We start from the raw sequence: 11,759 nt of genomic DNA, 5'->3' as shown, positions 1-11,759 counted from the left end.
GCCACTACTCTGCCCCCTCTTTATCTGTTTGTATTTAGGAGGCCAGTGTAACTTTTTTTTGTCTATGCATTGGAAATGAAGGCAGTTTAACTGGAGGTAACTTTTGAGAGAATGTTGATGAGCGTTTGAGAACTTACTGTAATAGTTTGGACATGAGTATGGTTATTGTTGCTTAAATCCTGACTTCAGATGTTTTGTCCTTGCCTATATCATAATGTTTAAACTTTCATATTGACCTCCAACCCTCACTACAGTTAGGGTTTTTCATTGTTCTAATCTCATAAAGGTGCAATTTCTTCCATACATTTACACCTCTGCTCCCACACCCACCCAACCCCCAAGTCTTAACAAGATGTTTTATATTTTTGCCCTGTCAGTGAAGTATGATACTGTATTGATACCCTTGGTTATGGCAATAATGTGTGTAAATATGTACAGAGATCCAGGTTGACCCTCCTCTTTGTGGAAGTGGAACACAAGTCTAGTCTTAAAGCCAGAGCCACAGAAAACCCAGACAAAACAGGTTTATTTTCCATTTTTTGGGGTTCATTTTTGTTATGTTTTTGCATTCATGGAGAACATATAATTTATTATTTATTCATCTGATTAGCATTGATAATGTACTTGCGTTGTACAGTGCCCAATACTGGACTCAGGACAAGACAGTACACTGTTTGAAATAGTGAAAAAGATTTGGTAGTGAGAAAGTATGTACAGTATGCAGTATTAAAATTGTATCAGAGAATTTAGTCCACGAGTGTTCATGGGAAAGTGTTTGGAGGGAGAATGCCATTGCATTTCTGAATATAGAATAAACTTACTGGAAGACAGTTTGCTTGCAGGACTGCCTGCATAAATATAATTCCAGTTTTTTTTATTCCATATGGTGGCAATCCAGTGATGTTTATATGCAATGCAAAGAAAAGTAGAGTTATACAGGACATGGCTTAAGAATGGTGTTTTACCAGCACTAATGGAGTCAAATATTTCCATTTGTTTGCAGTTTCTTTTCCCCCTTATACATATATATATACTTGAAATATGTTTATTGAGACCAGTGGTTTAGTCAAACTTAACATCATGCTATATTGGGCAATATAGTAATATGTGCAATTACTCATGTCCTTAAAGGAACATAACACATTTTTACCCAGAGCTTTAGAAAATAAAAATACTGGTGCAGGAATGTTAATGTATATCTAATGCTGTATTTTTAAATAGGTTGGGACAAAATAGTAAATCTAGTTATAACCATTTTCTTACAGGGGCCTACATGTAAACTTTGTATCCCCTCACTTTGTTAAGGAAAAATTTGGTTTTTAGAAATAAGTCTTGATTGTCTTTTGTAATATTTTACTTTCCATTCGAAAATGTTTCCATAGAAAGAGTTTTCACATTTGGGGATTTAAAGACAGTTTAGGTTAAAATAGACAATCAAGACATGATTGAATATCGGTTATTCAAAGTAAAATGTATTGTTTATAAAACTGTACATATACATTTGTTTGTTTCTGACTATTTTGTATTTTATGTTTCAGTCCAATACAGGCTTTACAGATGCAGAAATAAATAGAAATGTTCTTATGAATATGGACATCTCTCTTCTTCATTTGACTTAAGAGAACCAATCCCATTTCAGTGTCTTCAAGGGTTGACCACTTAATGCACGATGGTGTAGTAGTTGGAGAAGAGTTCCTCTCCAGGGTGGATGTTCTGGAGTGAGACGAGTACCACACATCGCAAAGGCCTTGAAGAAAGGAATAACAAAAGGTGTGACTCTTCTCTCTACTGCTGTCCTGTACATGAAACTGATGGTGAGCAGGTAGAATTCAATGAATCTGTCAGTTGAGGACATGTGAGGCATCTATTTCTCTAATTAGAGACACTGATCTACTTTTCCTCTTGAATAGTTGAACATCTTGGCCTACCGCATCTCATGCTATCCTTGTTAGAGCCAGCTGTACTTGGTCTTTGAAGACTGTAGTGTACACTTTTGTATGAAATCTTCAGTTTTTTGGCAAAGTCAAGCATTGTCTGGCCTTCATTCCTCAAAACATTGATTGACTGATGAGTTTTCTAGAGAAACCTGTTTCTTTTTAGTCATTTTCACCTAATATTGACCTTGCCAGTCTATTGTATACTGCAGAAACTCAAAAACAAAGTTAAGCTTTGTTTAACAAACTAAATAGCTTTGAACTGGTTTGATATAATGGGATGGGATTTTCTAGTGGCAAATTAGCAATTTACCATGACTACAATGACTGGATGGAAATGGGACCTGTTAGATTAGTTTCGTTTTTTAAAGAAGAAGAAAAAATATTCTAATAGTGATGGTGCTGTTTGCGTTACATTAGTATTGTCTTGACCGTACTTTGTAATTAGTTGAATGCCACTTTGGTTAATAATCTTACCAATTTCTTCCCTGAGGAGAAAAATCTGTACATTATTCTAAACGTTTGCCCCCCAGTGTATACACTGCACTGTTGTCAAGTCAACTGAAAGATTCTGAAAGTGATTTCTTAAGTCTTGCCTCTGGGCATCATGTGTGTAGTTCACGTTAGGTAGGTACTGGCGAAGCTCCAGAGGAAATCCATCAGGCACGTCATACTCCTGATAGCACACGTTAGCAGCCCACTCTGCGCAGGACAGGAAAATTACAACATGCTATTACTCTGTGGGCCACACAATTGACAGTATAGAATAGAAAACAGTAGGGCCCAAAAATTAGAAGCTGTGTTGCTATGTCTATAACACTGAGAATGCTGCAAGAAGCCAACAGAATGATTTGATGAAGTTGACGTACCATTGGTGCAGTTATTGACATACTGACCCACTGCAAGTGGATTCACTGGATTGGCTGTCAACCAGGTGGTGTCACTCAGCGTTAAAGGACCCAGTCTGTCCCTTCCGCTGCATGACCTGGCGTACACAAACACATTCTAGAACCAACACTCACTAACGATGCATGTCTAATTGTGCAACAAAAACAGACATACTTGAGAATAGCAAGGATTATACAGTATATCATATTATACTTTACATACATGTACAGTGGGTTCCAAAATTACTGGCACCCCTTGGCAAAGATGAGTAAAAAGTGTTCTTTTTAAAAAGTAATTGTTTTGTAATTTAGCTAAATGTCTCTTTCGAAAACATTTGAAAAATCCAACATTCAAATGAAGTAGAGGCCTTTTATGCCGCATGCCTTCCAAATATTATTTTTTTTGCAAGGCATGCATGGAACTTTGACCCAAACGGTGTTCTAAGGAAGATTAAACAAAATGTAGCTTTTTGGCAAACAAATACCAAAAAATTGGTGAAGTATGGTGGAGGGTCTGTGATAAAGTGTGGCTGTTTTTCCTCCAAAGGAGGGTTTGTGGATATATCCACAAATGTTATATTGCTGGCTCAGCATTTTATGTGGTATGAGTCATTCCATATAGGCTACCGTATATGAAGTATGGTTGAACATAGCATTGTTTGAAATCTCAGATAATAACTAAATGGTTTAGCCATAGAATATAGTTCCTTAGGCATCTGTCTCACCTGTACACCATCTTCGAAATGCCTTTATCATTGCCGTCAATCAAAACACAGTCAATGCATCGAAATACAAAAGGGTTTCGGATGGACTGGAAAAGAATTGGATCATAAGCCTGGTAGACAGTGCCTGAAAGAAGGACACAAAATTTAGTAAATCACTCAAACATAGCAGTACTTTACAGATCAGTATTAGAAATGTCTTCTCTTAAGCAAGTTCTTATCATGACAGAAACTACATGTGTTTAATTTCATATGTATTCTGTGTTGTTACAGTCACTGTTTGTGTCTGAATGTGGTGTCCTGACTTCTACCTGGATACATGGCAACCGTAACTCCTTTAGGTACCCATCCTTTGGTAACAAATACCCCAGTTCCACCGAATAGCAAGGTGCTGGGCTGCCGCTCAAGACAGAACCCAACATTGTGTAACATCAAATCAAATCCTCTTTTGGGTCCATCTATTTGAAAATACATAAATAATGGAAGGCACAGGCATTGTGTCATCTGCAAGGACAACACTGGAGAGAAAAAAACAAGCACATAGATTTGGTGGCATGTAGTAAAAACCAAGTTTAACCTCTACCAGCCTCTTCTGTGCTTTCCTTTCCATTGTCTTGTTGTCCGAGGTAATGTGTTTGGGCTGAGGTGGGGAGCTGGCTGAGTACGTCTCCCTGGTTGACCAGGTCATTTCTGAACAGGGCCCTGAAGAGTCGCAAAAGAGTCTCTGTCACCTCCTCATCAGGCACCAGCTTGTCTTGGGAGCGCTTTGTGACTTGACGAAGAGTTCTGAGAAATGATAGCGTATGTTGTCTTCAACATATTGTGGTATATCTAAATATGGTTTCAAATGTAAATATCCTGGATTTCTGGGTAGTTTAAGGTAGCTACCTTTAGCAAATACATTGTAAAAAATCTTTATCAAAATTAAACAAACACAATAATGCTAACTGCAAAATTACCGCTCATTTTTGCGGAGATTCAGTGCAATCCACGGGACAAATCTGTGTCGGTAAGACTTCCATTTCTCTTCAAATATTTTCAGTGCAGTACGAAACATAATATGACAAAGGGGGCTGACATTTTTCTCACTATCAAACTGCCTGTTAGTGTGTTATCGCCATCTTCAGGGCGGGAGAAATGTCATCGACGTTTAACATAATTAAACAATTGGTTTTTAAAAACACAGAGGATTGATTTGCCCAATAATTAGGCGTACAATTATTTCCATTCAATTACAATCATTTCTGATTCATGTTACACAATAGAATAAGATGTCAAGCAGTTTTTATTGACGTTTAACACCTGGGGCCTAGACAAGTCTTCCAATCAAAAGAGTGCGTGCAATTGTCTCACAAACCAGCCTTTTAAGACACAGCACAGTCCATACCATTACAATCTGCTCAAATTGCTCTATTAATCCCAATGTCATAACCCAATGTTGTAGCTAGCTGTAATCATTGATTAGTATCGGTTTCAGTCAGTGCGCCATTACATTGGGCAGAGGGGAGGGAAAGGCGGGTCTTCCTATCCAAGGGCCAATAAAATGAATAGGGTGAGTGTATCCGCCCCTTGTCTGAGCGTTGATAGAAAAAGTGAAAGATTCCCACCTATCAGAACGAGGACTTTTAATTTTGGTATTATTATAGCCATACGCTACGTCTGTGTTCGTTCCGGTGGAAGCAGAGGTGCAGTAACCGACCTTACCCGTTTCATTTGAGTGACGTAACCGTACCTTTCTGTTGACAACAGCACTCGAGCTTTTTCCAGGCTCACCGTGCAGAATGGCAGGGGCGGTGGGAAGCAGAGGGTGTTCCAAAATCAGAGGTTCTCAATTACGAGAGCTCCTCGACGCAAAGCACAACGTCCTTTTCGATTGCGACGGCGTCATCTGGAATGGCGAAACAGTGGTGACAGGCGCTCCAGAGGTGGTGACACTATTGAAACAGCAAGGCAAAAAGGTATTTTTCGTGACTAACAACTGCACCAGGCCCAGAGCTAACTACGTGACAAAGTTTGCGCGTTTGGGGTTCACTGATGTGGATGAGGAGGATATATTCAGCTCTGCGTACTGCTCTGCAGCTTACCTGCGCGACGTGGCGAAGGTGCAGGGAAAGGTGTATGTCATCGGTTGTCAAGGGGTTGTGAAGGAGCTACAGGAGGCTGGAGTTCCCATAGTGGAGGAGAGTGAAGACGCACAAACGGGGACCATTTACGACTATCCATTGGACCAGGACGTGAAGGCAGTGCTTGTTGGATATGACGAAAAATTCAACTTCATAAAACTGGCAAAAGCTACCTGTTATTTACAAAACCCCAACTGCCTCTTTGTAGCTACTGACCCTGACCCTTGGCACCCTCTGCGAGGTGGTAGAATAACACCAGGTAGGTTTGTCTCCCCAAGGGTTGAAGTGCATTGGCATGTGAATGGGATTTACAATGGGAAAGAAGGCTATAGCCCTATCAAGTCACTAGAGAATAAATAATTAAGTTCAAGATAGTTATTAAACTGCAGTCTGTTTCTAACCAAACTCTTAATCTACCTACTTTTGGTCTTTCATAAAATAAGTCAAACGCAACATAACAATTATACATGACGCAACATAATTATAAGCATTCAACATATCAAGACAAAGATTTGGGAGTATGGAAGAGCCTTTGGACATTGCATTAATATCACTACATATACTACCCAATGTTATTTGTTTGATTAATGGAGAGTTTCCCATAGCCATTTATCTTCTGGCTACAACAGAGACCTAGTAAAACTGCTTTAAAATCGTGCAGCATCATGTTGAGCATCTGTTGGAACAACAACTGGGTGACTAAATGCCACATCAGCATCTTTCGTTGCATTTGTTAGCTGTGGCCATAGATGTGGATTTCTATAGAACGGGATTGAATGCAGTTTGAAAAACAAGTTTCTCTTTTTGTCAGGCTACACACAATCCTTTAACCCTCGTGCTGCCTTCGGGTCACATGACCCAAAGGTTCACAACGAACCATCGTTGTGTTTACCCAATTTCACCCAATACAAAAACAAATAAAAATAATTTTCTTTTAACCATTGCAATGTGGGGGGTCTGAGACAGCCCGAGAGTTAAAAGAAAATGCTTCACTTTGTTTTTGTATGAGGTAAATTTGTCGCAATACGACAGTGGGTCACAATGACTGATGGGTCAGAATGACCCGAAGATAACACAAGGGTTAATGTATGGTGTTTGATATATGTGTGGCTGGAATCACTTTCTACACAATTACCCCCCCAAAATTCTGGAATCACTTTCTACACAATTACCCCCCCACGTTTTATCGGTTATCTGTAGAAATGTATTCCTCCAACCTTCTCACTCCTCTCTCTCAGGATCGGGGAGCCTCACGGCTGCCGTGGAAACGGCCAGCAGCAGGACGGCTATGGTGATTGGCAAGCCTAGCCGCTTCATGTTCGAGTGCATGGCCAGCCAGTTCGGGCTGGACCCTGCCCAGTCCATTATGGTTGGCGATCGCCTGGAGACGGACATCCTGTTTGGGGCTAAGTGTGGCTTGGACACCATGCTTACTTTGACAGGGGTGTCCACCATGGAAGAGGCGCAGAGCTATAAGGACAGTGATGACCCAGAGAAGATGCACTTTGTGCCAGATTACGTGGTGGAAACCATTGCCGATTTTGTCCAAGCATACGAGGAGGAAGGGAAGGAGGGCTGAAGTCTTAATGGACATAAATAAAACCGCTAAAGCTGTGTCTGTGCTTAGAAACTTGGACATATCACTGAATAGTGAAGTAGTGATCTGTATTTAAGGTGGTGTTGTGTAGTCATTCCTAAAAGGCCTCATGAATTCTGCAATGCGTTATTAGTCTTGCCATAAGCATGCACGGCGTTGTTCTGCAAAGACTGTGAGATGGCATGAAGCATCTGATGAACATATCACAGTATGCACCCATGTTTGGTGTTGCTTCGCATGCTTATGGCAGGTCTTTGCAATGACACATTCCCTAACATCTCAGAGGGTTTTCTGAATGATGACTTCAATAGTGTATACACATTAGAGCCTAATCAACACAGTTCAAAGGTATTGGCTTGTTGTCGAAACAGTTCCTTCAGTAACAGTGTTTGTGTTTCATAAGTTGGAAAATGTCTTATTTCCTTGATCACTGCTGACTCGTTTCCTCCAATAATATGCATATGCATGAATGTTGTTCTGCAAATGCATAAAGCATCTGCTGTCCCAATATGGAAGGAGGTGAGCAAAGGTACCGTAAACTGTAACATACACAAAAACAGAGAATGGAAACAAAATATATATAGGTGTATCCTTTGCTTAAGTTTATTTTAGAAACAAAGTTCATGCCCTTAAGCATATCAAATGTGCAGTGCAAATGACATACACCCTTGTCTACAAAAAGAAGAAACGTGAAGGGGTAAATTAAAGCAACAATATTTCTCAATCCGGCAGTTCAATCTACACAAATGTACCCACACCGATGAGCCACATAATTATGCTGTTGGTCCTTCATGTGCCGCCAAAACAGTGCAGACCCGTCGACACATGGAGGCAATGCACTCTGTTGTGACACATTCCTCTATTAACTAAAAGTAGTTTGTCCCTCCTTGGACCACTGTCTGTAGGTACCATGTCTGACCAGGAGCACACCATAAGCTTTGGCTTTTGTGAGATGCTCTGACCCAGTTTTCTGGCCATGATTTGGCCCCTGTCAAAGTCTCTCAGGTTTTTACCCATTTCTCCTGCATCCAACATGATGACTACAAGAACTGATTGTTTGCTTACCATCTAATATACCCAGACCATGACCTCATGTGCCCTTGTTAGAAGATGATGACGTCACTCACTTCGCTTATGCGTATAGTCATAATGTTTTGGCTCATTGGTGTACATACACTTGTAGATTAATAAAATGAGATCAATGTTTTTAGAATGTAATTCACAGTAGACACATGAATGGTGAAGTATTAAAACGGTAAAACAAAAAATTGGATGTTGTAAAAGCACCAAAATGTATGGTGCCGGAATAGATAAGCATCCCAATAGTCCCTTAATCTGCTCAGCCCCTCATGTTGTCTAACCTGTCTTCATTTTTTGGTTTTATTAATCCCACGTTCTGATGAAATGGTGGGGAACACAACAGTGTGTTATGGATTGTTGCGCGTCAGATATCTATACCCAATCTGTACCTAACTTGACAAGCACTTTTTCTTATCAAGGTTTAAAGACAATAATCCAGAAAGGCCTGCCATCCATTCAGAACCAAATGTACTTTTCTGTAGTCAAAGCACAGATATATGTGTTCTTTAATGTCCTCATGCCTCCTTTTTACATAAGGCTTTCGACATACTATGAAATGTGGGCTGATTTAATTTGGGTTATTGTTGCATCAATGTTTAACTTCAGCCTGAACATCTGTCCTGATGTGTAATTTCTTGAGAATAGTTTTGTGAAACTCGAAATGCCACAATTGTATGGTTCCTGTAAGGACCCTTCCCAATAGTAAAAACAAGATTAGCATGTTAGAAAATGGTGTAGCACAAGAAATTTATAAATGCCATTATGGGTTGTTTCCATTGCAGTAATTCTGCAAAACAGTTTGCAAATAAGTGCAAAAGAGATGGGTTATTCAATTTTGTTTCAATGCATTTTTCGATTATAATTGCAATTTACTTGTTTTAGAAAGTATGTGTGTTTTCATGGGTAATATTGATAATGGTGAAACAAGATATGATTGATAATTTGAGAGAAATAACATTTTGTTCTTACACTTAGCTAAAAATTGTACATAAAAATATTTTAGACTTGAAGACTACTTTCATACTGTAGATTAATTACCTAATTCAATGAGGAATGCCAAACAGTTCAGTGTGAATTACAACAATTAGACATTATGCATATAGTGAATTATGTTTGAAATGTATGACTGTAGTGCCAATAAGGATTTGATTTCTAATTAAAAACTCCTGCTTTGTATCAGTTTGAATTGTTTCTATCTATGCGATACTAACAAGTGCAGAATCATTTTAAAAGAGGTATGGATGTGAAAATGGATTGTTGCCATGAAATATCTTGAGTTTTGATTTCAATGTTCCCTCATTTAACCCTTGTGTTATCTTCGGGTCGTTCTGACCCATCAGTCATTTTTTAACTTTACCGCATACAAAAACAGAGTGAAGCATTTTCTTTTAACCGTTGGGCTGTCTCAGACCCCCCACATTGCGAAGGTTAAAAGAAAATTATTTTTATTTGTTTTTGTATTGGGTAAAATTGGGTAAACACAACGATGGTTCGTTATGAACCTTTGGGTCATGTGACCCGAAGGCAGCACGAGGGTTAACATGAAGATGTATGATGTGTTCCTCAAATAGATGCTGCAGTCAATACACTTCTTCATAGAGGAAATGACAATAGTCTACTCTGAGACTGGTCCCCAGTGTGCCAGTGTGCCATCTTGAAATGCTCAACTGTGTACATTTGGACTTTATTTTGCTGGTGCACAGGCAAATTATCTTCAAGTTATACGCATACTGTAAAAGCACCTCAGAAGTCTGAAATATTAATGATAGCATGCACCATAGCATAAACTTATTATATATTCTCTAAGGGAGATTGCAGAATAGGTAGATCCAGCCTTATGATTTATTCATAGCTTATTAAAACAGTAATGGTAGTAATAACAGTCAATGACTAACACAAAAACATTTGACATTGTAAATGTTTAATGTTGGGTATATTTGGATATATGAAAAGTATTTTCAGCATGTACCATCACAAGTTATTAAAAAGAAACGGAGTGGTAATAAAGACTGAATATGGATTATGCCAATAGTCTGAACATGACAATACAGTCAGTTGTACCCATAGGCGATTTTACCACGGGTGCAGGGGATGCATTTGGTTTGTTGTTCTCTAATGATTAATTATACATTTAAGATCTAGTATTAATTCTGACAATATTTTTTAAGCAAAAATGTAAACAATTAAATCACTACCCTTTGCACCCCCAGTTTTAAAAACTAGAATCGCCTATGGTTGTACCCCTAGAAATGAACTGAAGTGGAAGCACGCAACCTAATTTTCTCATGGTTGAGATCTGTCTGAGCATGCCTCATCTGCTTGAGTCTTCTCAGGATCCTCCTCACTCTTGGGTCAGAACAGTATTTCTTACCATTTGCATATAGTCTAGAAGGAGACAGAGTGAGATTGTTAGACCAAATGTCGTAAAAAGTAAACAGATGGTCTATAGAAATGTAAAATTAATTCTATGTGGTACTGACAATATAAAATGTGTAGAGTTAGACCAATAGGCAACTAGCATAGAGATGTCAAAAATGTAATGTCCTTGAAAGTGTTCTTGTAATCATGCAAAAGTATTTGATTCTGTATTAAGTTGTGAAACATAAGTCAACAATCATTCACTGAAGTGTATCATGTAAAATGTAATCCACCTGGGTGGTGTACTTACACCAGGGCTTCAATGTCACATGGCCCGTGGCTGTTTTGCATTTCATATCGTTCCACACTCATTAGTAAACTCAGAGGAAAGTGCTTTGAGGTTGCAACACAACATTTAGGAATGGCTCCTAAAAATAAGCATTGGTGGTTACATCAATACAAAATAATAACAATTAAATTATATTAAGTGGAGCTAAATGGTAAGATACTGCTGGCCATGTAGTCATTCACTTTGCACAGCTCAGAATTTTGAATACATATAAATGGTATTACCTTGCACACCAGCAAACCAAACACCAGCACAGAGCACTAGAGCAAAAACCCTGAGATCCATCAATGAAAGGAAAAAGTCCAAAAGCTGGAGAAGAAAGTGTTGTCTATCTTTGCCTTATCTCAATATCTGGTTTCCTTCTTCTAATCTTTCCAGCCTTTGCTTGTACGAATAAAAACCACTCCCTTTACAGGTAAGACCTCATTGGCTTATTCAATTATGGTCAACACACACAGCCTTTGGATAGGTTTTGTATGTTCTCAGTTTTTCTACATTTTTCAGTGTAAATTAAAAATGATAGTCATTGAAAGACTTCAGACAATTGTGTAAAAATGATTTGAATCCACAAAATACCCCATAATGAGGAACTGAAAAAACAATTTTTGAAATTGCAAATTTTAAAACACTCTGCACAAACACGTTTTATTACATTTTTGATTCAGTTAGTGCAAATTCTATAACATTGAAGCCCATATGAGCAGGGAGA

General features: G+C 38.7%; 2 protein-coding genes and 1 long non-coding RNA gene across 4 annotated transcripts; 1 reads left to right on the top strand and 2 right to left on the bottom strand.

The window, feature by feature from the left end:
• Positions 1 to 377: 377 nt before the first annotated feature.
• Positions 378 to 4,893, bottom strand: setd9 (SET domain containing 9). Of its 2 annotated transcripts, none has more exons than XM_062478036.1 (7): positions 4,503 to 4,893; positions 4,121 to 4,329; positions 3,855 to 4,001; positions 3,547 to 3,670; positions 2,804 to 2,919; positions 2,531 to 2,636; positions 378 to 1,747 (listed from the first exon to the last, which is right to left on the bottom strand). In XM_062478036.1, the coding sequence occupies exons 1-7, from the start codon at positions 4,598 to 4,600 to the stop codon at positions 1,660 to 1,662; spliced, it is 888 nt and encodes a 295-aa protein (XP_062334020.1). In that variant the 5' UTR covers positions 4,601 to 4,893; the 3' UTR covers positions 378 to 1,659. The 2 variants fall into 2 exon arrangements, with proteins under 2 accessions (XP_062334020.1, XP_062334021.1); XM_062478037.1 differs by having other exon boundaries at positions 4,127 to 4,329; positions 4,503 to 4,886.
• A 246-nt stretch (positions 4,894 to 5,139) lies between these two features.
• Positions 5,140 to 9,519, top strand: pdxp (pyridoxal (pyridoxine, vitamin B6) phosphatase). Its single transcript, XM_062478035.1, has 2 exons — positions 5,140 to 5,925; positions 6,905 to 9,519. Exons 1-2 carry the CDS (start codon positions 5,325 to 5,327, stop codon positions 7,243 to 7,245), a joined length of 942 nt encoding a protein of 313 aa, XP_062334019.1. The 5' UTR covers positions 5,140 to 5,324; the 3' UTR covers positions 7,246 to 9,519.
• Positions 7,980 to 10,588, bottom strand: LOC134033761 (uncharacterized). The gene is made up of 2 exons (XR_009932160.1): positions 9,875 to 10,588; positions 7,980 to 9,638 (listed from the first exon to the last, which is right to left on the bottom strand). It is a non-coding gene; the product is annotated as an uncharacterized LOC134033761 (long non-coding RNA).
• Between the last annotated feature and the right edge of the window lie 1,171 nt (positions 10,589 to 11,759).

Source organism: Osmerus eperlanus, chromosome 14 (genome assembly GCF_963692335.1).
Source record: "Osmerus eperlanus chromosome 14, fOsmEpe2.1, whole genome shotgun sequence".
Lineage (NCBI taxonomy): Eukaryota > Metazoa > Chordata > Actinopteri > Osmeriformes > Osmeridae > Osmerus > Osmerus eperlanus.
Note: the sequence above shows the minus strand (reverse complement) of the source record. Positions and strands in the feature narration are given on the sequence as shown.